The 22920-nt window shown below is 41.5% G+C and overlaps 1 protein-coding gene across 1 annotated transcript in view; it reads left to right on the top strand.

Annotated features, from left to right (window-relative positions):
- The first annotated feature begins 17858 nt into the window (after positions 1–17858).
- ntrk2a (neurotrophic tyrosine kinase, receptor, type 2a) overlaps positions 17859–22920 on the top strand; it is a 231463-nt gene continuing 226401 nt past the window's right edge. Inside the window, exon 1 of the mRNA XM_072281087.1 lies at positions 17859–18554. Within this exon, the coding sequence (XP_072137188.1) occupies positions 18346–18554 (209 nt within the window). The 5' untranslated portion in view covers positions 17859–18345. The remainder of the gene's footprint in view (positions 18555–22920) is intronic.

Genomic DNA, 22920 nt, shown 5'->3' on the forward strand with positions numbered 1-22920 from the left:
ATAAGTATTCATCATTCTGATCAACAGTTACTGCTATTAATCACGGTAGCGTAGTCGTTAGCAAAACACTTTACAGTACCAACGACCTGGGTTCATTGACTGATGCTGTCTGTAAGGAATTGTATGTTATCGCCGTGACCGTATGGGTTTCCTCTGGGTGCTCTCGTTTCCTCCCACAATCCAAAGACATACCGCCTGGTAGGTTAATTGATCATTGTAAATTGTCCTGTGATAGGCTAGCATTGAACTGATGGGTTGATGTGCGGCAGGGCTCGAAGGGCCAGAAGGGTCCACTCTGTGTTCTATCTCCATAAATAGATAGATAAATAATTGTTTCCTTTTCACCATGTGGGGCTGGACCTGCTGAGTGCAGTTTTTGTTTCAGTATTAGATGTTGCTTTGTGTTTCTAACATTTTGATAATTTCAGGGGTTTAACAGCCTGAAGATTTAAATCTTACAAGAAATCACAACCGTGTATAACATGTTTCAGAACGCTATTTGGGCTGCCATGCCATAAGAGCAAAACCAGATTCTCCAAAACATCTAGTTGGAGAACAGAACTCTGACTTTTGCAAATAGTGGAAATCTGCAATAGTGCTAAGTATGGAAAATGTTTTTTTTTGCTATTAATAAATGGGGAAATTACAAGTCAATCCGTACTAAAACACAGCAATCTGAACTGCATCCTTTCCAATGATGTATGTTGATGTCAGAAGGTGTTCAGGACTAAAGCTGGCGAATCCAGAAGTTGAGGCCTGATATCGATGTGTCTGGAAGTCGGTGGCCCAATATCTGTGGGCCCACGAGTGATGACCAGGGACAACCCCCCCAACCCCAAGGCTGGTGAGTCCTGGGACTGGAAGCCTTTGAGAGTCTGGAGTTCAAAGCTAAACCGTGATTGGCGAGTCCTGTGGTTGATGCTGAAGGTCGAAGCTCAAGGTCAAAGACCAAAGTTAGTGAATCCAAAAGTCGAGGCTCAATGGCTGAGGCCCATGGTTGGGTGGGGTTGGAAACCAAAGGCCCGATGTCTGGAAGTTTGCAATGGAGGTTGGAACCCCAGAGGCAGAGTGTTTTGAGGTTGGAGATCTGTCTATGCATATGTGAGTGGGTGGGTGGATACTTACTTTATTTATTGTCTATTACGCTGATGGTGTTTAGGCCCACACTGAAGGTCCTCCATCTCTGGTGGTGCTCAGGGCTTCCTTCATCATGTCAGTAACTTCCTTCCGGTTTTCACTACTATCAGTTATGCAAGTCCCAGGTAGAGACTCAGGAAAACTGTCACACTCAGATGTAGAAGAATTCTTCATTGCTGCTTCCATAACAATTTTGATTTACCAGTCAGGGTCGTTAACCCTGAGCTGAACCCCTGACCCTAGAGGACCAGTGGACCACGCTTAGTCTGGCCTCTACCCTTTGACCTGTTTAGCATGGGTGACCCCACCAAGAGCCAAAGCATAAAGTCCTGACTCCAGCTAACAATGTCTCCAGGTTGTTGAAGCATGCAAGCCATGACAAGGTTGTGATCCTCTTGGAGCGGGTGGGTGGATGAGAGGGAGAAATGGGGCTTATTTTGCTGTTGTTATTTTGTTTAGTTGCTATTTGTGTACTGCTGTTGTTATTGCTTGCGTTGTCCTTCTGAGCACTGGGGGCATGCTAGATTGATGCCAGAATGTGTGATGATATTTGCAGGCTGCCCCCAGTACATCCTTAGGTTGTGCTGGTTGTTAATTCAAACAATATATTTCACTGTATGCTTCGATGTACATGTGTTAATTAAATTAATCTGAATCTTAGAAATTCTGCCTATTTTTGTCAGTTGCTGTTGTAAGTTGTTTGAATATCACCTCCTTTAGCGAAAATGGTTTAGTCTCCATAAATAAGGAGTTAAATTTGCACGTTCTTCCCCTTTTCAGTTATTCCACATTGTAGTAGGTTATGATGTGGAAAAATAGCAGGTAACAAAAAAGCAATTGTTTAGGTAAAGTCCCAAGACACTTTACAACTGAAGCTGAGCAATTAAGGTTGTAGAAGCTCAAGGAGTTAACCGTCTGTGGGCAGGGTTCGAGGGGGGCATGGGAGAATGGGTAGAGATGACCAAAATAAAGGAAAATTTGTTTTCGCATAGCATCTTGCAATTTTCCAACTTAGGGACACTGTCAAACTCACACAACTGAAACAAGTCAAACAGGACTAAATGAAGCAAAGATTCTGGAGAAGATGACACAATCCAGGATTTTGGAGTGGAAATGAAGTTGGGAGATGTGGCGGGAACTTGAAGGAGAAATGCATCTTCTTTTGAGAAGCAAGGTGTTGGCTATAGATTAAAAGGAGAAGATGCAGTGTTTCTGAAGAAGGAAACCATCAGCTGACATTGGGTCTTTGTCCTTACTTAAGTAATATATTTACTTTCTACCCGTAAAGGTGGAATTATTGTGATCACTTTAACAGACATTTTTCACCAAGCTCCTGTCTAGGCTTTCATCTATCTCCGTTCCCTGCTAAAGGTACATTGCGAGTCAAAATAATTCCTTTCTTCCATGGTGCACTGTCCTCTCCTATTGAATTCCTACTTCTTCAGCCCTTTACCTCTTCTATCTATCACTTCTCAGCTTCTTATTTCATCTTCTCTCTCCCACCCACCTTCCCCCCCTCACCTGGTTTCATCTATCACTTTCCAGCTTGCAGTCCTTCCCTCCCCCTCAACCCGTGCCCCCCCCCACCAACTTTCTTATTCTGGCTTCCTCCCTTTTCCTTTCCAGTCCTGATAAAGTGCCTCGGTCGGAGACGTCAACTATTTATTCCCCTCCACAGATGCTGCCTGACCTGCTGAGTTCTTTCAGAATTTTATGTGTAATGCTCTGCGTTTCCAGCATCTGCATTTGTGTTTAAGTCAGAGTCAACATCTGCCATTGACAAAATGGGCTGTAGCAAAACAATAACTCTTGCTAATTTTCTTCTCCAGTGAAAAATGCAATATTAAATCACTTCATCAAAAGTAAACTTCAAGAGATGTTCTAATATATCTATTTAATTTCATGTCAAATTTGAGTTTGACATTCACTTTGGTGAAGCACATTGGGATATTTCACAGCATTAAAAATATTACAGATTATACATACTAGTGTTTACACTCCATACAAACGTTTGGAGGTGTATAATGTACTGCGTTCACCACACTTCAAATGTCACACTTGACACATTTGCAAATTTATCACATATGCAGCTAACTAGCTCAAATTTGAAATTCTCAAATTTCAAATAGCAAAAATCTCAGTGGAACAGACGGAAATGAATCAGCCAAAAGAAGGCAGGGGAGGAAGTGCAAGGCAGTGCAAGCACATGAAAGCTATTAATTTATAAACAGGATATTGCTAATAATACAACTAGAGTGCAAAAGGGAGAAGCAATGAATTTGGTAACAATATTTATTAAAATATTTAAATCTGAAACTATATTTTCTTGATAAGACCATAAGACATAGGAGCAGAATTAGGCCATTCGGCCCATCAAGTCTGCTCTGCGAAGTCATGTGTATATTTGCAAATAAACAATAAAGTTCTCAAGTCTTGTTTTTCTCCTGTTGAAGGACCCTGAATATTCCTGGAGAAAATAAATGAAAGTTTAAAAAAATTAATCCACAAATACTGTTGCCTTGTTTGTGATGAAAAAATACTATTGAAATTTAATTTGTTGGTTTCTGATAAAAAATGTAATAGAAGTTTTAACTTAGAGAATGTTAAATAAACGAAAACTTGGAACATATTTGTATGATTGTCTTGTCACTATGTAAAAATTCTCCAAAAATGCTTCTTTTGGACCTGCCTCTCTGTGGCGCAGTTGGATCATCAGATCTTTTGTCTTCCGACATCCATCAGACTGTCAAATGGATGAACACACTCAACAAGGAAACGGGCTGCAACTTGCAGAAAGCAGCACAATGCAGAATTGCATAAAACCCTTGCAGACAAATTTTTCTGACTTCAGTCAAACTCTGTCTTCTCTCTAATTTATCAGTTACCTCCACAGTCCTCCACAGAAAACACATAAAACAGCGCCATGTTTTGATGGCTGACGATAACAGCATGTGGCAATGCTGTCTGTACTACATAGCTCCCTTACAATCTTGGCTAGATTTTGTTCCCTTGGTGATGTTGGAAGTCTGTAAAACAGTACCAGTATAGAACAAGAAACCATTACTACCAAGGACTAGTGGTCTTATAGTAAGAATGACTGGGACTTTCTACAGAGTTTCTTTTATTCCAGTGCACTAATTTTAGCAGAAGTTCAGATCAATGGCTACATAGGATTTCCCACAATGTTATATTGGTGCAACAAGAAACCCCTGAGGAAATTCATCCCCTGAGATGTATCTTGGAATAGAGACCTCAACACATGTGATCTTATAAGCATTGTCTGAGGTGACTCTGATAGGAAAAATGAAGTGTTGGCTGTTTTCACTAATGAGGTTCTTGCATAATTTCTCTTTTCTAAGCTGCCCCTTGGGCTTGAGTTTGATATACGTCCATTGCTGTTGTGCGTGTTGTGAGATGGTTCAATGTGGGAACTGCAGTCTCTTCCACAGATAAGTCTGGATGTGGATAATGGGGTGGGTGCAGGGGGCTAGTCCTCTTCTTCTGCTGTTTGCACAGGGCTTCTGTGTGTCGCTATCATTCTCTGTTTTGATCTGACATGGGGTCAGAAGTTCCAAGGATTCTTCAGGGAAGCTTGGAGCACATCCTTGAATCAATTCCACTGCCCACATGGTAAAAAAGAGAGAGCTCAAAACAGAATGTTTCAGAAGTCTGGTATCAGGGATTCAAATAACAGGAACTTCCCTAAGTAGTCGACTGATTTTCACAAAGGCATAACAGGAGGATGAAAAGCACAGTGATGTTGGTTTCCCTCTCTTTCCAGCAAATTTGGAGGATTTTGCAGAGACAGCAGTGGATATATTTTTCCAGTGCTTTGAATTTCCAGCTTTAGGTCTCAGATGCATACAGAAGGCAAGAGATGACTGCTGAGTTTGCCAATCTAAATAATTACTAGGTTGGTAATATATACTTCAAAGATCTGGACTTCCTACCTAATAAGTACTTCGGAAGGCTTTCAAAGGTGACGACAACTAGAGGAGTGAAACTTACCTGCTGTGTGAAGAGGACAGAAGGAATGCTGCCAAAATTGATCAAAGAATTGTAAATAATACTGAAGTTATTATTAATATATTTTGAGCTTTTTTAAATGAATCGGAATCATGGTAAACATGGTGCTTATTACTGTAACAGTGGATTTACTTATTTCATTAGTAGAACTGATATTCAGTAAAACTCTGATAATCCATCATCTAAATGTTCAGAAATCCCGACGGTTTAGTATTTGGCTCAGTGGGTGATGCTTCTTTTGCTGCCTTTAAATTCACATTGGCCCCGATCCCACACTCTGTTTAAGCATCCTACTTTCTGAGATCCCTTTGAATCTATCGGATCACTTTTTCTTAAATACATTGGGATCTGTTTAAACAGACCGAGACCCCATTTCCCACCCTCTCTTTAAGCACCTGGAACTGGAGATCATTTTCTACATTCCCTTTAAACTTAATTTGTTCTCTGGAAATGCTCATGGTCCTATTGTGAATTAAAAGATTGCCAGCATGCTAGATTACCAGAGTTGTAACGCTATTTAAGATTTCCCTCCTTGATTTATAGGACAAAGGTGTAATGGTTCTGCAACACCACCTGTCAACTCCTCCTGTCCTTACAAAACACTGGGACCCACCAATTGCTATAATAGGAAGAGCAGTAGCTGCTCCAATCACGTATTTTAATTACTTGTGATAAACTTTCCCACCTCCCTAGATTACCCAGGTGTCTCCCCGGGATGCAAATTGAATTTCCTGGGCAGTGCTGCAAGCCAACCAAATTTTAAAAGAATGATAGGTAATCTCATTAAATCTTACAGGTTTGGAGGGGGATTAACGGGTTACTGATTCTTTCTGCACTCCCAGTGAAAGGTAGGATATACAGATTCAGAAATGGGAGTTCGTAGAACTATTTGTGGATATTGATTTGTACCTGGTTGAGTACCTATTAATTGTTTTCCCCCTTCTGAAGTTATTTTCCTTGTTGTTTTGTAATTCTCAAACATTCACAGTATGGACAATGTTCCAAATTTAGTCAAATGCATTTCATCAATACTGGTTATGAAGGCAGAGTCAATCACTGTCTGCTTTCCAATCCGAGTGATGGCCATTTTTATCTTAATCTGTGTTATCTATCGGTCAACCAACATGCAATTCATGTTGCCACATTTCCTGTTATGTCTTGATTCAAGTCTTCACCACCAAACACCCTGTGTTCTTCCTTTCTATATCCAGGGGCCAGGTAAACACTCTGACGTGATCCTTGGCCTACGTGTTTCACTATAGAGTTGACACTACAGTATCAGCCAATTTGCAAATAACTTCCATAAATACAATGTGTGCATTTACCAAAATTTACGCTCAATTGTTTACCAAATGAATCCACAGATTAAATAATATTATTATGAATAAAAGTACAAAACCATGCAGTGCTATTCTGTAAAAAAAAACTTAGCCCTGACATCTCCTCTGCACCTTAAAACTGTGCCCTCTCATGTTAGACATTTCGGCCCTGGGAAAAATCCTCTGGGAAAGAACTTAATTTGTAGGAATAAGGAATATTTGACACTTAAACAAAGATCATATTCAGCATCTAGAGTTATGTACTAGTGCCTTGGAAAGAGATATCTTTGTAATTAATGTTCTTCATTGTTTTGGTTAACTCAGGAGAGAGAAAAAAATCAAAAACTGTCTTGTTTCTTTGACAATGCATTTGATCCCTTGCTTTTCTTGATGGCTGGTGATAAGGACTATTTTTGACTGTGCAAAACTTCACCCTAAGGGGATAAAGACATTAACAGATGGCCATGATAGGCAGGAATATCATCTTGTAACCAAAGCAGATGGTAAATAATTAACTAGACAAGAAAGGACCCATTGTAATGTGAGGTGTAAGGTTTCTAAATAAACATTCAAGGAGCCTTGATCAGTCATAAGCCTTGAAGGTAAGAGCTTATTTTGTCATTTTTTTAGACTGGGTAATAATTGCAATATTACCTTGTGCAAACATTACTGTGAGTGTTCCTTTGGTTTGATGCAAGTTGTGGCATTTGGTGTAGTAAATCTAATTTGCGTAAGGGCACAAGGGTTGGGGGTATTTCTTCACAATATCCATAATGTGATAATAAAACATTAATCACCTGTCTCTTGAAATAAGCACCATATAAACTTACTCCATATCAAGCATACAATGAAACTTTTATTTCACTTCCAGCACATTCCCCTGATTTTACCACAAGGTATTTGGCACAATGTCAGAGAAGGCTTTCTTGGGTTACGGAGAGGTTGACTTTGCCCCAAAGCCTGTTTTGGAAGCAGCCTAAGACCTGTAACATACAGCAAACTGTGAGTAACTACTGAGATTAATTTGGAATCATCACCACCATAGATCTTCTGAATTAGGGGCAGGAACAAGCCTCTTGAGTCTGCTCTACCATATAATAAGAGCCTATTGTGACTTCAAATCGGTATTCCCATCTATCGTGATCATCTATCTATTGTGTGGCACGTGGCCAAGTGGTTAAGGCATCAGTCTAGTGATCTGAAGGTCGCTAGTTCAAGCCTCAGCTGAGGCAGCGTGTTGTGTCCTTGAGCAAGGCACTTAACTACACATTGCTCTGCGACGTCACCGGTGCCAAGCTGTATGGGTCCTAATGCCCTTCCCTTGGACAACATCGGTGGCGTGGAGAGGGAGACTTACAGCATGGGCAATTGCTGGTCTTCCATACAACCTTGCCCAGGCCTCAGTCAACATTGAAAATCGATGGACAGCCAAAGAAGAAGATTCCCATCTATCCATGGTAAATTTTTACCTACTTGCTTTTCAAAAATCTATTTCCATCTATTGCCTACTGGGGAAGAGAGTTCCAAAGATTCACAACCTCCTGTCTCCTATTTTTAAGAAAGAACTCCGAGCTCCACAGGGAGTCAATGTCAACTGTGTCAGAACCTCATATGTTTTAAACAAATCCCCTCATATTTTCTAAACACCAGTGGAGACAAACCTGCCCAATCTTTCTTAATAAGAAAATTTGCCCAAACTAGGTTCTGGCTCAGTAATCCTTTCCAAAACCCTTTTTCATGCACTGACATTCTACCCGAAATAAAGAATCCAGAAGTGAAGGAACTATTTCTTGTGTCACTCATTGGATTTGGTTGGAGCATCCCTCATGTGGGGTAACTGGTAGTTCACACAAATGCTGAAACATTGGTATGAAACTTGAGGCAGACAAAGGTGTGTGATGATATCCTGAGTCAAATGTATACTGGGGTGCCAATCCTTATTGATATGAATTCATAGATGGAGCATGTGATGTAGATGGTATGTTATTCAAGGGTAGTGATGGTGAGATATGGCTATTGTAAGTGCTTTCTCTGACTGTACATGCATGTGGAACCATCAGCAGTACAACCATATCCTTGGGACGGACTCCAGCCACTTCAACCAGCTGCTCTAATTTGTGCCCTTACACAAATTAGATTTGCTACACGAAATGCCATAGTTAGCATCAAATTCAAAGCAGCACACAAAGTAACTTTTGCACAAGGTAATATTATGATTATTAACCAATCTAAAAAAAAGACAAAATAACTGTCACTAACTGGAAGTTCCCCTGATCTGCTGTGAATATAGAATACCATTCCTCTCTACCTCCTCTATCAAAGCTCCCCACATGGTCTTAAGTTAACTATAAAGCCCAATTTTCTGTTCTGTGAATTTGGAGACAGTGATCACAACTCCTTGATATTTCTATAGCCTTTGAGATAGATAAAAGCAGATGGCATGGGAAAGTATTTGACTAGGGGAGGGAGAATTATGATGCTGTTAGGCAGGAACGTCTGAGCATAAGTGGTGACCGGGTGCACCCAGGGTAAGGACACAACAGAAATGTGGAGGTTGTTTAGGAAGCACTTGCATGGCATTCTAGATAGTTTTGTCCCACTGAGGAAGGGAAAGAACAGTACGGTGAAAGAACTGTTGACAAGAGATGTGGAACATCTAGTCGAGAGGAAGAGAGAAGCATACTTGAGGTTTAGGAAACAAGGATCAGTCAGGGCTCTAGAGAGTTAGAAGGAAGCCAACAAGGAGCTGAAGAGTGGATGTAGGAGAGCCAGATAGATAGACAGATTGTTTATTAATCCCAAAGGAAATTGTAGAGTCTCAGTAGCATTACAAGTGCACAGATATGAAAATTAGAAGTGAAGTAGAAAGAATAAAAAATAAGTTGCCTCAAATAGTGTAACTTTCCCTGCTATCGGTTGACTCATTATAGAGCCTAACGGCCGAGGGTAAGAATGACCTCTTATAGAACTCTTTGTGGCAGTGCAACTGTATTAGTCTATTACTAAAAGTGCTCCTACGTTCAGCCAAGGTGGCGTGCGGAGGGTGAGAAACATTATCCAGAATTGCCAGGGATTTTCCATAGGGTCCTTTGTTCTGCCACAGCTTCCAGTGTGTCCAGTTTGACTCCTATAACAGAGCTAGAAGGAGGCATGAGAAAGCCTTGGTGAGTAGGATTAATGAAAACCACAAGGCATATGAAAGGAAAAGGAGGATGGCTAGAGTGAGGGCAGGACCGATTGATCTAGAATAGCAGAGGAAACAGGCCTTGAGACAGAAGAGGTCAGGGAAGTCCTCAATGAACACCTTGCTTCAGTATTCAGCACTGTGCAGGACCTTGGTGTTAGTGAGGACAAAGTAAAACAGGCTGATATGCTCAGAACATGTTTACATTAAGAAAGAGGATGTGCTGGAGCTTCTGAAAAAAATTAGGGTAAATAAGTATCTGGACAGGATGTACCTCAGTTTACTACAGGAAGCAAGGAAAGAGGTTTCTGCACCTTTGGCAATCATCTTTGCATCCTCACTGGCCACAGGAATAGTACCTGATGATTGGAAGGTGGTAAATGTTATTTCTTTGTATAAGAAGGGGAGTAGGGATAACCCTGGGAATTATAGACCTGCGAATCTTACTTCAGTGGTGAGCAAGTTATTGGAGAAGATTCTTGGGGACGGGATTTATGTGCATTTGGAAAAACGTAGTCTGATTAGGGATAGCCAGTATGGCTTTGTGAAGGATAAGTCATGCCTCAGGAGCCTGATTAAATTATTAGAGTATGTTACAAAGCGCAGTGATGAAGTAGAGAAGGGGATGTGGTGTATTTGGATTTTAGTAAGATGTTTGATAAGATTCCCCATGCTAGGCTCATTCAGAAGCTTGAGCGAGCTAGGACTTTTCTCTTTGGAGTGGATGAGGATGAGAGGTGACTAGATAGATGTGTACAAGATGATATGGCATAGATTCAGTAGGAGTAGACATCTCACACAACCTCTCACGGTTCCTGAACACATTCTACACAATCAGGAAAGCTCACCAATGCCTCTAACTTCTGAGGAGGCTAACATCATTCTACAGATGCACAGTGGAGAGAATCCTAACATACTGCATCGCTGCATGGTATGGAAACGGCACTACAGCGAACAGGAAGGCTCTACAATGGGTAGTCAAAACGGCCCAACACATCACTGGCACCAGCCTACCTGACATCAAGGACATAGTTACATAAAGGTTCCAGAGAAGGGCCAGTAACATCATGAAGGATCCCACCCACCCTGCTCGTAGACTGTTTGTCCGACTCCCATCAGGGAAGAGGCTACGTAACATCTACGCCAGAACCACCACACTCAAAAACAGTTACTTTCCCGAAGCAGTAAGGCTGATCAACACCTCTATCCACTAACACCGCCCCCCACTACCTTATCATTGCCTGACATCACTTTATGGCGATACAGTTAGTCAATGTATATAATCTATCTTAAATATTTATATTTATTGTTTATTTTGTTATTATGCTCTTTATCATATTGTGTGTTTGTGTTGCATCCGATCCGGAGAGATGATTTTCCGCTTCTCCTTTACACTTGTGTACTGGAAGTGATATTAAACAATCCTGATAGCCAGAGACTTTTTCCCAGGCAGAAATGGCTCATATAAAGTGCCATACTTTGAAGGTGATTAGTGGAAAGTATGGGGGTATATCAGAGATATGATCTTTACACAGAGAGTGGTCGGTGCATGGAACACCCTTCCAGGGATGGTGATGAGTCAGATAAAACAAGGGCATTTCAAAAATTCTTAGATAAGCACCTAGATGATAGAAAAATAGACGGCTAATTTGGAGGGAAGTGTTAGATTGATCTCAGAGTAGGTTAAAAGATCGGCACAACATCATGGGCCAAAGGGCCTGTATGGTGCTGTAATGTTCTATGTTCTAATGAAAGATTTAGACAGTTCCATAATGGTTTCTAAAATCTGCTGCAGCCATAATACAAATTGTCTTTAAAGGGTGTAGGCTGTGTTTAGTACAGTGTTTGAAATGGTCAAAGGGATCCCGCTAACTTTGCTTTGCAAACTCTGTACCCACATGCAAGCGTGTACTCTTGACACCTTTGACATCCCTTTGCTTTGCCACTGTGTCAAAAATACGGACTACTTCAGAAGTACAGTACTGACCTCTTTTTAAACCACAATGCTACATTGCAAGTTTGATTTGATGCTTTTACCATCTGTGTATATCTGAAAGAAAAGAATTTCAACCAATGAAATAACTATTTTTTACAATGAACAAAGAAGATTCTGAGTTCTGGCCAATTCCATACAGTGGATTAAAGTCAGTTATTGACATTACTCATTTTGCAGACTTGGACGAAGCAAATATGTCAATTGGTGTTTACTGCCACTAAGTTGAACTTTTAAATAGTTGTCACTTAACTTCAACTTCAGAGGACTGGAATTAGCTGAATTTGTTAGTATGGTATGGGTCTTTCATGAATAGATCTTACACTTTTATGTAATACAAGCCAATGGACAATTTATATGTGGTAGAGCAATGAAGGGGGTTAGCCAGTTTGCTGTCATGAAAGGAAGACAGGGTTATTCTTGTATTCCAGTAAGATCTTGAAATTGCAAGTAGTTTTGGCAGATGAGAGGAAATCCTGGTAGTACTATATGAGGTTAAAATTTGTTAATTCTATGTGAGGTTTGAGGATCCATTAGTCAGTGTTCTGTGGTCACTGGTCAGTTGTAAGCATTTGGGATGCACAGAGGTCTATGGTAGTCCATCAGGAGTGGTGGCTGGTGGGTGTCTGACCAAATGTACATAGTATGGGTGGTAGATCCTCAATCACAGTGTGAGGCGGTGGGATTTGGTGCAGTAATGGGAGCAGTGAGGAGGTCCAAAGCAGAATTGTAGCCAATGTAGGTTGGGTCCCTGGAACTGAGGTGGGACACATTCAGGAAGACCCATTACTATTGCACATTGGCAGAACTAAGTGCAATGTGAAACCCATCTTTAATTGTGAGTGCCTAGTGACAGAAGAACTTTGGGACAAAATGATCAGATTTCTCCTGGCGACGTTGTAACTGAACTTTGTGCTGGGAATGACATCATCACGTGTGAGTCCAGTGGAGAAAATAAGCAATCTGCATGATTTGAAACAAGAAATATGCATTTAATTTTGTGGAGAAACATTGACAGAAACCAAAATAAACATGTTTCACTCTAGGAAGCTGACTTTCACACAGGTGGCATTAAAAATCTACGAAATAGAGAAAAATTATGAATAATAAGCTGACATCAACCCCAGGTACAAGTTTCAGAAATAAGAAAGGCATTACAAGTTGGAGAGATTTCTAAATTGGAAGAGCCATCCAACAAACTAGTCAACCAACAGCCAAGCAGAGTCATCTATACAGAACCGTACATGAAGTCAACGTCCTGGACTCTTCAATTACTATTCTGCAGAGTGTTATTGTGAGATGAGGACACATCAATGTGCAGCTGAAAGGAAGCAGCTTGTGAAGTTCTCAATACTGACTCCAGTCATTGCAATGTCAAGGAAAAGTCATGGATAAGGAGACCTTCCACCTTCTACATTGATCAGCTGATGAATTAATTCACCTCCATGTGGAATTCTCATGAAAAAAAAGAAGAAAGAGCAGTAAAAAGGCAAAGAATATGCACTGAAAGGGAGACTTCAATGTCCATCACTAAGAGTAGCTCAGTAGGACCCCCACTGACTGAGCTATCTGAGTCCTAAGGGACATGGCTGCCAATTTAGGTCTCCACTGAATGATTAATGGTTCACTAAAGGGAAAATTGCCCCTGGCCAACCTCTTCACACTACCTATTATAAATGCATGAGAGGACTGGTCCATCATTAAACTAGGTAAAGCCTCCATCAAAAATTCAGGTGTGGAGATTATTCCTTATGACCGTTTAATGTTCGGTCCTACTTGTAACTCTTCCAATAATGGAGAAGTACACCCAGACCTGCAATAGGCAGTCACTGTGACTTGTTTCCTTGTTGTTAAAAGCTTTATACCCTGGAATTCCTTGCGGGTCTGTCAGAGATAGTACTTAAGTCAAGGCTTTGAACCTTATTCCTTCTCTCAAGGGACAATTTAATAAGAGAGCTGAAGATGCTTCCTTGCTGGCTTATTTTCATGTTTTCTAGTCTTCAAGTTCCCTGATTCTCATTGTCAAGATTAGCATTCTAAAACATTTCACAAAATATTAATCATTGTTACCAAGGAAATTTGCACCATATTCTTATCTGTTATCTGAAGTTCCTTCACAGTATCAGTCATATGTTCCAGATTTTGCAAATATCTATTTGCAGAGAATAATGAATAATAAATCTTTTTGGGCAAGTTTTCTGTCACTTGCACCCTGATAGTTTAAATACCATCAACTATTAAAATTGTGGCTAATTCACATTTGAACATAAGACATCGGCGCATAATTAGGCCATTTGGCCCATCGAGTCTGCTCCAACATTCCTTCATGACTGCTTTATTACCCCTCTCAACCCCATTCCCCTGCCTTCTTCCCATAACCATTGATGCCCTTACTAATCAAGAACCTATCAGCCTCAGCTTTAAATATACCCAATGACTGGACCTTCCACAGATTCACCAACTTATATAAACAAATGAACAAACAGACAAATAAATAAGCCACTGTGACTAAAGGCAAATATTATATTTTGAGAACTGCCAGCTGGTGAGATTTTGGGGTCTTCTGTAGGCTCTCCCAGATTTTCAGCATAACCAATGTTTACTTATTATTCAAATAAGATATGCCAGTTCAGGATACCTTTCCTTGAGTAAAATATCTGGAAACACCATGCAGGAAGGGTAAGAGTCAAAAATTTGATACTCTCTGGTTAAAAAATATCAGGACAGATGGGCGATGATTTGGTCAATAAATAGGCTTTTAGGAGCATCTTCAAAAGAGTTGGTGAAATAGAGAGGATGAGAGAGGGAATTCCAAATACTCTAATATTGCCAGCTGGTGAGGCATACCCACCAGTGATGAGGCAACTAGAAACAGGATTGTGTAAGAGACCAACCTTCGGAGGAGTATAAAGATATTCAGAGTCTTGCATAGCTAGAAGAAGTTATAGAGATAATGAAGAATACTATGTACCGATGTCCCAACCAACATGAAATTTTTACAATTAAACTGTTGATAAGCCTGGGGACAGACAAAAGAACATAAGTACCAGAACTCGGAGCATGTCACTTGGTCCTCAAGTTTTTTGTCTTACTCAGTTACATTACGCTTAGTGCATTATTAATATTACTCAAACTTGGCTCAATGCCCAAGACCTTTCTTTTAAATCTTTAACATTTTTGCCCTCCCTCAGTTCAAAGCCACCCTTTCCCCCTCACCCCACTCTTATTAGCTTAAAGGACTTGGCTGTCTGATTTGCAAAGTTGCTGGCCTCAACCAGGTATAGCTGGAGACTATTCCAATGAGTGGGTCTCTCTTTCCTAAGTGCTGATGAAAGCATTCCATGAATTGCAAACTTTTTCTCTCATATCATTCTTCAATCCTACATTTAGCAAACGGAACCTAACAAACCAATTTGCATGTGGCTTAGGATCTCAGCATTATTCTTTTTGATGTTCTGTGTTTTAAGTTGTTCCATAACATCTCAATCTTTTAGTACAACTATGTAATCAGTTCCAATTTGGACTTTGACAATTGGATTTTCCCCTAATATGCTTGCTTTCCTGCAGTGACAATTACCCAGTGGTGTGAGGTTGAATAGAATGGACTAGCAAAGAATTCAATATAACGTTCGACTTAAAATTTGTAGTGGATTTCATAAGTTAAACACTGGCATGCTGACTCTTAGAACATAGAATAGTACAGCACAGTACAGGCCCTTTGGCCCACAATGTTGTGCTGACCCTCAAGCCCTGCCTTCCATATAAGCCCCCCACCTTAAATTCCTCCATATACCTGTCTAGTAGTCTCTTAAACTTCACAACTTTGGCTGCAGTTCCGAACCTGGTATCACAGCTTCACATTTCACATGGAGGGTGGTGACCTTTGACATTCTTCTTACTGCAGAGAGCTGTGGGTAGTTAGTTAGTGAAGATATGGGAGCAATCAAATAATAATGAATTTGGGGATTAGACGGGGAGAGTAGTTTGCTTTAAAAACCATCTATTACCTCATTAAAGAATGCACTAGATGCAAAGAGCCATAAAACCTGCTCCCATTCCTATCTCTTGTGTTCATGCTGTATGCTGCCTTAATAAGTTATATTTAATATCTATCTTTGATTCTACACATTTTCTGATATAGTCCCTATATCCAACTGCAGTCTCATGAAAGGCTAATTTTCTTCTGTAGAATTTTGAAGTGTTCTTTTTGCAGATTTAGCATAGCCCTTCTGTTGAAAGACTCTTGTGTTTCAGCCAAGGATCACAATGCACGTAATCACCTTCTAACCATGCTCATTTCCACAGCTAGTTTTAACAGGGTTGCTATTGTGGAAAATAGATCATGTATTGTTTTGGTGCTAATTGATGTCTTGGGCTCACTTTGGTGGCATCATATCTCAACTTCATCTGTTTTTGTTCAGTGTTTATAGAATTTTGATTCTGCAATCCTAACATCAGTTTGGCCAAATCTAGATTTGAAGGTCTTAAAGCATTTCTTATTTGTATCTGTGATTCTTTCATTTGTATTTGGGGTTACATTTATTTCTTCCACCATTTGTAGTAAAATCTTCGTGCAGTATATTTCTAACATTATGTTTAATGGCTATTTTATTGTCTAAATGTGCAATTAATGTTTTACCATTAATTATTCTACATTTTTCATATTTAATTGATGCATGCTTCAAATGGGTTTATAAGTTTCCCCCTTGAACTATTGTCTCAGGAGAACGACAACAGAGGAAAGGGTGGTTGATGCAGAAAGCGCAGAAAGACATGTGCTTTTGCAGACAGTTGCGAGTCGGGGTCCGTGAAGGGTTTATTTTTTTTCTCTCTCAAGTTGCAGTTATTCTGTTATCCGGCAGATGTCAGAGCAGCTCGTGAGACAACACGGACGGCGAAGGATTTATCGGATTGCTGCAAAGTGTGAAATCACTGCGGGAAAATTCGCTGGTAGTTGCGTGGGCAGGGTCGGGGGTGTGTGGCGGGGTGACTGGAGAAGGAAACAAACAGGTATTTGGAGACAGCAAAGGATGACACAGTTCGTGATCGTAAGATTGTCCAGCATTTACTCGTAATAGAAATCGGCGGATTTTGTGCACACAATCATACTGCATTTCCTATTTGGAAAGATCAATATTGTTAAGCTACTGTTGCAAAGGTGTAGTGCAAGGACAGGAACTCTTTGCGAAATACATCTCTGTATTGTCCGCATCTACTTGGAGAAAGAATAGTATGTTTTGCAATAAAGCAAATCTCTCTCAGACACGACCTTTTATTAGAGACCATTTAAAAGCCAATGAGCTAAATGCGGGAATTCGATCACGTCTATGCGAATTCATGGAGCATTTTTGACTGATGCTGTAACTCAATATTTGCGCGTAACATTAGTCGCTTTAGCAATCTGATTGCCGGGTATCTAAAATTGAATATAGCGATGCCCGTGTTAGTCTGAAGTGCTGCAGTACAAATTTTAACACGGATATAAACATTAGTACGCGGCGCATACAAACACTCGCACGAAAGACGCGCACAGACACACATAGACAGACTGTCACACACACACGTGCACGCGCGCACAGGTACACAATACTTATGTATTATAGTATACGCGCACATACACGCATCCGCGCAAATACTTTTAAGGGAAGTGCCGTTCAAATTAGGGGAAACCCAATGGAACCGCGCGTTTCTTCGACCCTCCGACAACTCATTTTTTTATTACCACCCCAGATGGCATCTGTGGATTGATTACAACAGGGACACGGTGATCTATTATCGTGTGAGTGAATTAACATGCTGCCCCTGATTATTTAATAGATGGTGTTTTGATGGAAAGCAATGATTGACAGGCTGAGGTACAGGTAGCTAGGTGTCGTGTGTCGATGCTCCCGTTATTCCAGTATGGACTAGAGCTGGGGGGATTGGCGGATCCTGCAGTAGTCTGGTGGGCGGGACATTTCCAGCCTCATTGCCAACAAGCTCACGTCCCGCACCTTTAACCGCTTCTCCGCGTCTTTACTTTTTTCCCCTCTCTTTTATAGTTTTCATTTTTAGCCGAAAAAACACCCGCTTCATCCCCTTTCGTGCGTCAGCCTCACGTCATGCTCAGCAGCTCTCCGAATTGGACGCTAAAAACCTAATAGTTTGGTGGGAAGGTGGAGGACTTGGGGGGGGGGGGGTTGATGAGAGCTTGAATTAAAGCAGCTCGCCCAGAGCCCACGGCAGCCGGAGGCAGTGAGTTGGTGGTGGCGCTGGGTGAGAGGGAGCGAGAGACCACTCCGCTGCGGCGGGAGCGATGCTCCGGACCCTGGTGACTGCATCTCTCTCCCGGAGCCGCCAGTAGTGGCTGCAGATGCACTGGCAGTGGCATTTACAGCATTTGGACCGCCCCCTCTGGGACTAGATACAAACAGTGAGACAGAGCGAGCTCTTTGACAGGGATTTACAAACTGGAGACATCGCTTCCATTTCGCTTATCTATATATGCGGTGGTTGGCAAAGTAGGCGAGCACAGTTTATAAAAATCTGTTTACGGATTATCCCCTTCTCCCAGAATAACAATAAAAGGAATAACCCGCTGCTATAGGGTCGGGAGAGACACAGATTTGCACCGGCTTTATTTTCCTTTTCATTTTTGTTTGGGAAAACGTTTCCGATCTGGAGTGTGGGGGAGAGGCGAGGCGAGGATGGACTCCTCGTTGACGGGATGTTGGTGTCACGGGCTGAGGGAATCGCTGCTGTGCTTTCTGGGCATCCTGCTGGGATTTGGCAGCTTGGCGCTCGGCTGTCCTTCGTCCTGCAGATGCAGCGTCAGTAGGATCACCTGCACCGAGCCGGGCATCGTGGCTTTTCCAGCCCTGGCGTCCGCAGCAGAGATGGAGAACATCACCGAAATGTGAGTACCGCAGGCGGCAGGCTGCCCCGAGACTACCAGGGCACGGCTGAGGACAATTCACCCACAGATGTGGGTTCATGCAATGTGGACCATTGGGCTGGTTTTACATCGAAAACCATGCATGTTATCACAGTCTTTGCAGTCGGAAACCTCTTTCGACCCAAATATTTCATTAGTTTCTCCGCGTCACGTCCTTAGTCTGAGATATAGCGCAGGCGGAGGGAACCTCCTCCCCTTTAGTAATGTAACCCGCAAACGAATCCACCCACTCCCCCAGTGAGGAGAATACCGTTCACATTTAGATTAAAACAAAAGAAGGGGAAGGGTGTTGAGAAACAAAATAATTTTCCTCTAAGAGTGAAATCTTTGGTGTATCCAGACTATAGGTTTCAACAACGGTAGTTGGGAATCTTTAATTTCGCTAGTTCTTTTCGGCCGGCATGAGTACGATGGACCGAACGGCATGTTTACATCTCTGTTATTGTCTAATTTATACGTTCATCTGGAGGTACAGATGTTCGGATAAATACCGGAGGCTGCGAGCGGAGGTCGTCGTCTCGTAATTTTAGTGTTCACTTTCTCGTTGGACTCGCATTAATACATTCAGTTAAATTTATGAATTATCGACTGTATTTACAGCTCATTAATTCTGACCTCTAAGCCAAGAACATTTAATACCAGAACATTAAAGAGGTACAGTACTCGGCGGGCTAGTACCCCTGTGTGCCTTGCGGTACGTGTATGACCGCGGAGATCACCGGCTGGTGGGTTACTGCACTTTAAGTGGATATAGATTTTCGTATTACTTAGTACTCACTGACTCCAGATTGGACATGGTTCGTGAGTTTCCATATATCTTTCACAGCTCGCGTTAATCCTGCCGAATCCTCCCTTTAATTTGGCCAGTGAATGCTTCTAATTGCTAATCTGCAGGATTGAGATGGCAGTCTGCAAATTGCATTAATTACACATTTTGAGATTTTCTCTTAAATCTTGTTTTACATTGTACGAAAGGGAGAGAAATCGTTTGGACAGCCGAGTTGATTTTTGGATTGCGTTCACAGCGAGTTGAACACTCGGCAGGTTGCTGAGTTTAGAACAACTTGTCTTTCGATGGAGGGGCAGCCTTGTTTATTTATTTTCATTGTTTTTTCTTTATTCTCCTCAGCGAGGCCGCCATTCGTTATATTTTATATTTTTCAAAAATTATCGTCGTTCATTCTAGGTAGATGTGCAACGTGTACAAAGTGTATCAACATCTACGCAAACGACCAAGCCCCCCGTCTCCAAAACGGGAGAGCATTTTGCCTACAACAGAATTGTTAACTGCACGGGAGAAAAGACTGTTGCACCACCTGCGGAAATTGGTCAAGTTAGTCTCTCGCAGAGCAATCAGGCTTATTGTTGTTACCCCACTCCTCCCCCCGCCCCCGGGACAATCGTCCCTATTCCCGCTGTCACTCCCCCCCCTTCCAATGCTGTCTACCCCATCTCCTCCCCAGTCTCTTTCCTTCACACTCTCCATCTACATTTAACCCCTCTCGCATTCTATCGCTTCACCCCGTGTTACCTGTCCTAACCCCTCGCCTTTTCTCTGCCACGCTGGGCTCCCGGTTTTCCCGGTACCCCCCCCCCCCGCTCTATTTTCAATCCGGACATTCTCACTTCTTGGGACCAGTAACATCACAATTAAAGCGGCTCCACAACAATGGAGAGCTAATCGGGTTATTTCCTATTAAGCAAACATTAGCTCAGATGAAGCGCCTCGACCCCAAACGTCTCCATCGATACTGCCTGACTCCCTGTGCTCCTCCGGTGTTTTTCCTCGTTACGCTCTGACATTCTCGACGAGCTGCGGACTCGCGGCGATCGTCAATCGGGCCAATAAACGTGCCTGTGTTAACAATTTTTTTTATCCAGTGTTGGGCGGAGTTAAGGAACTATGGGTGACATTTCGGGGGCTGTTTTATTTGCAGCGCGGAAGAGCGAGGCGGATGCTGTGTTCTTATGGATGTGCTTTACCAGCGGCAGTCATCCTGACTGACCGGGAGCGCCTAGCTCTCATTCAGCGCGGAGCTAGGCGCTGCTACACTGAGCTGCCGCCTGCGAATCCCACTGCATTTCTGCATTCCAACTTGCAGCGTGGGAAGAGCCGAGCTTATTGTTATTAAGTCTTTTCAGGCGAAATACATAACATTGATGTATTATATTTATACGTTAATGCCTCTGTGAGGTGTATAATGCCAGGTTGCAGGTGTAAATCTGAGACTATTAATATTTGGTGACGACAGATCCCAGAAATAGAGAGAAGCCGATGGCTCCTCATAATCATATTTAGCCTAATTTTACCGACTGGACTTCAGCATTCCTAACATTACTCTTCCGTTCCCGCATCTCACTGGTGTCATTGGATCTATACCACAGGGACAGAGCAGATGAACAAACCATAGGCGAATAAATACAGCGAACGGGCACGTCGAATAAAACACCTTGTTCGGAGCTGTCGGCTCGTTCAAAGTCAACCTGTGACGTTAATGAAGTAGACTCCACCCCAAGATCCTTCGCTGAAGTTATTAAACAAAGTTTGACACCGAGTCACATTGGGGACTATCAGAACATACGACCAAATTATTAGTGCTGGAATGTCATGAAGGAGGAAAGAGAGATTGGGAGATGTAGGAGGAAAGAGAGATTGGAAGACTTAAGAAGGGATTTGCCTGAAGCCTAGGCTCTTGCTGGAGAAAGGCATTGATTGATAGTAATAGTGGACTAGTAAACTATAGAGGGTATGAATGGAGGTCTGCACATGAGTTCAGGGGATGGTAGCAATGTTTTGTTTAATCAGGTGAGCAAAGTGAAGTCCAGGGATACAAGTTAGAGCAGCAACTGAAGAAGCTGAATTGATAGAAGGCTGTAATTGGAAGTCAGCTAGAATGCTTTGGAACCATCTCCAGGGAGGAAGGGACTGGGCAAAGTACTCAGTTAGCAAGTTAGGAAGTATTATGCAGTTGGCTGTAGATGATAATTTAAGGATGTGTGTAACTCCAACATAGGATTGAGAACAGTTTGCTTCAGTTTATGACAATTGCCAGGGGAAGGCATGGAGTTAGTAGCTAGTTTCAGAGTTTATGGCCAAAGGCAGTGGTGAGAGTTAGTTCATCTGAAATCCCTGGGCAGCACTTTACATTCCACAAGGAGCAGGTGAAATTAGAATGGAATGCATATCAAAATATTGCCTTCACATCTTAATTTTATGGATAAGCATTTATGCAAGTACTATTAGCAATGAAGGACACTTCTAGAGATTGAGATTACATTTAAAAAGGTTTGCACTTGTACTCTTAGTCTGCAAATAATATTACTGCTCAATTTGGAGTAGGAATTAGTGTCACAGTAATTCAAAATTATACATGGTTCTTCTAAATGAGTGTCAGAGACTGGGAAATCTTTGACCCATGGAGTTTGTTCTCTCTATTGCCTAGTTTTACTACATGCTGAGAGTGAATCTACTTGTCCCATTTAATCTGCAGAGGGAAGGTTAGCACTAACTGATTCCCAAAGGCAATCAAAAGGATTCCAGGATATTTATCCATCCTTAAAGCCTAACTGTTCAATCTTGCTGAACATCCACTAGCCAGCATTCCCTCTTCTCCTCTCTGGCAGTGCACTGATCAATGTACACAGTGGAGAATTTTATCAGTTAAATTACATGCAACTTCCGGTCCTATTCCATTTAGTTCCTCTCTGAAAGAGCAGAATTAAATTGGAAAATCCAATTTTAAGGCCTCAAATCTTCAAGATATCAATGAAAAGTTGTTTAGGACTCTATGAGGTGATGATGTAAATCATGTTTAAGTGAATCAATGTCCCATATTGCTATGTGATATTGAAATGTGGAAGATGGGGGTTTTGAATGTTCCTTATTTGCAAACAATTTTTTTAATGGTGACTTGTTAATAATTTTAAATAATTAAGTTATTAAAACATTGAAAATTAAAACTAAGATTGCATGATGAGCAGCCTACTGTGGGATCCCAAAATATGTTCCATGCCTAAAAAAATGGACCCATGACCAAATTAGAAACAAATTAGACCAATAAAATGTTATTTTCACAGAATTCTCAAGACTGTCCATGCACTTAGGTTTACAAATAAGCCAAACAGATTGTGCATAGCAAACTAAATAGAAATCAATACTATACTGGGTTATGATATCATGTATAAAAATAGCCCATAACTTTGAAAATAATATCATAGTGTACTTAAAGTGCTGTTATAATTAGTATTTGGGAGATGTAAATGCTGCACTGATTGATTGTGTCACATCTCAAGTAGGTGTTGAAACACTTCTGGTGGACCGAGAGTA

This window comes from Mobula birostris, chromosome 17, assembly GCF_030028105.1.
Source record: "Mobula birostris isolate sMobBir1 chromosome 17, sMobBir1.hap1, whole genome shotgun sequence".
Taxonomy (NCBI): Eukaryota; Metazoa; Chordata; class Chondrichthyes; order Myliobatiformes; family Myliobatidae; genus Mobula; species Mobula birostris.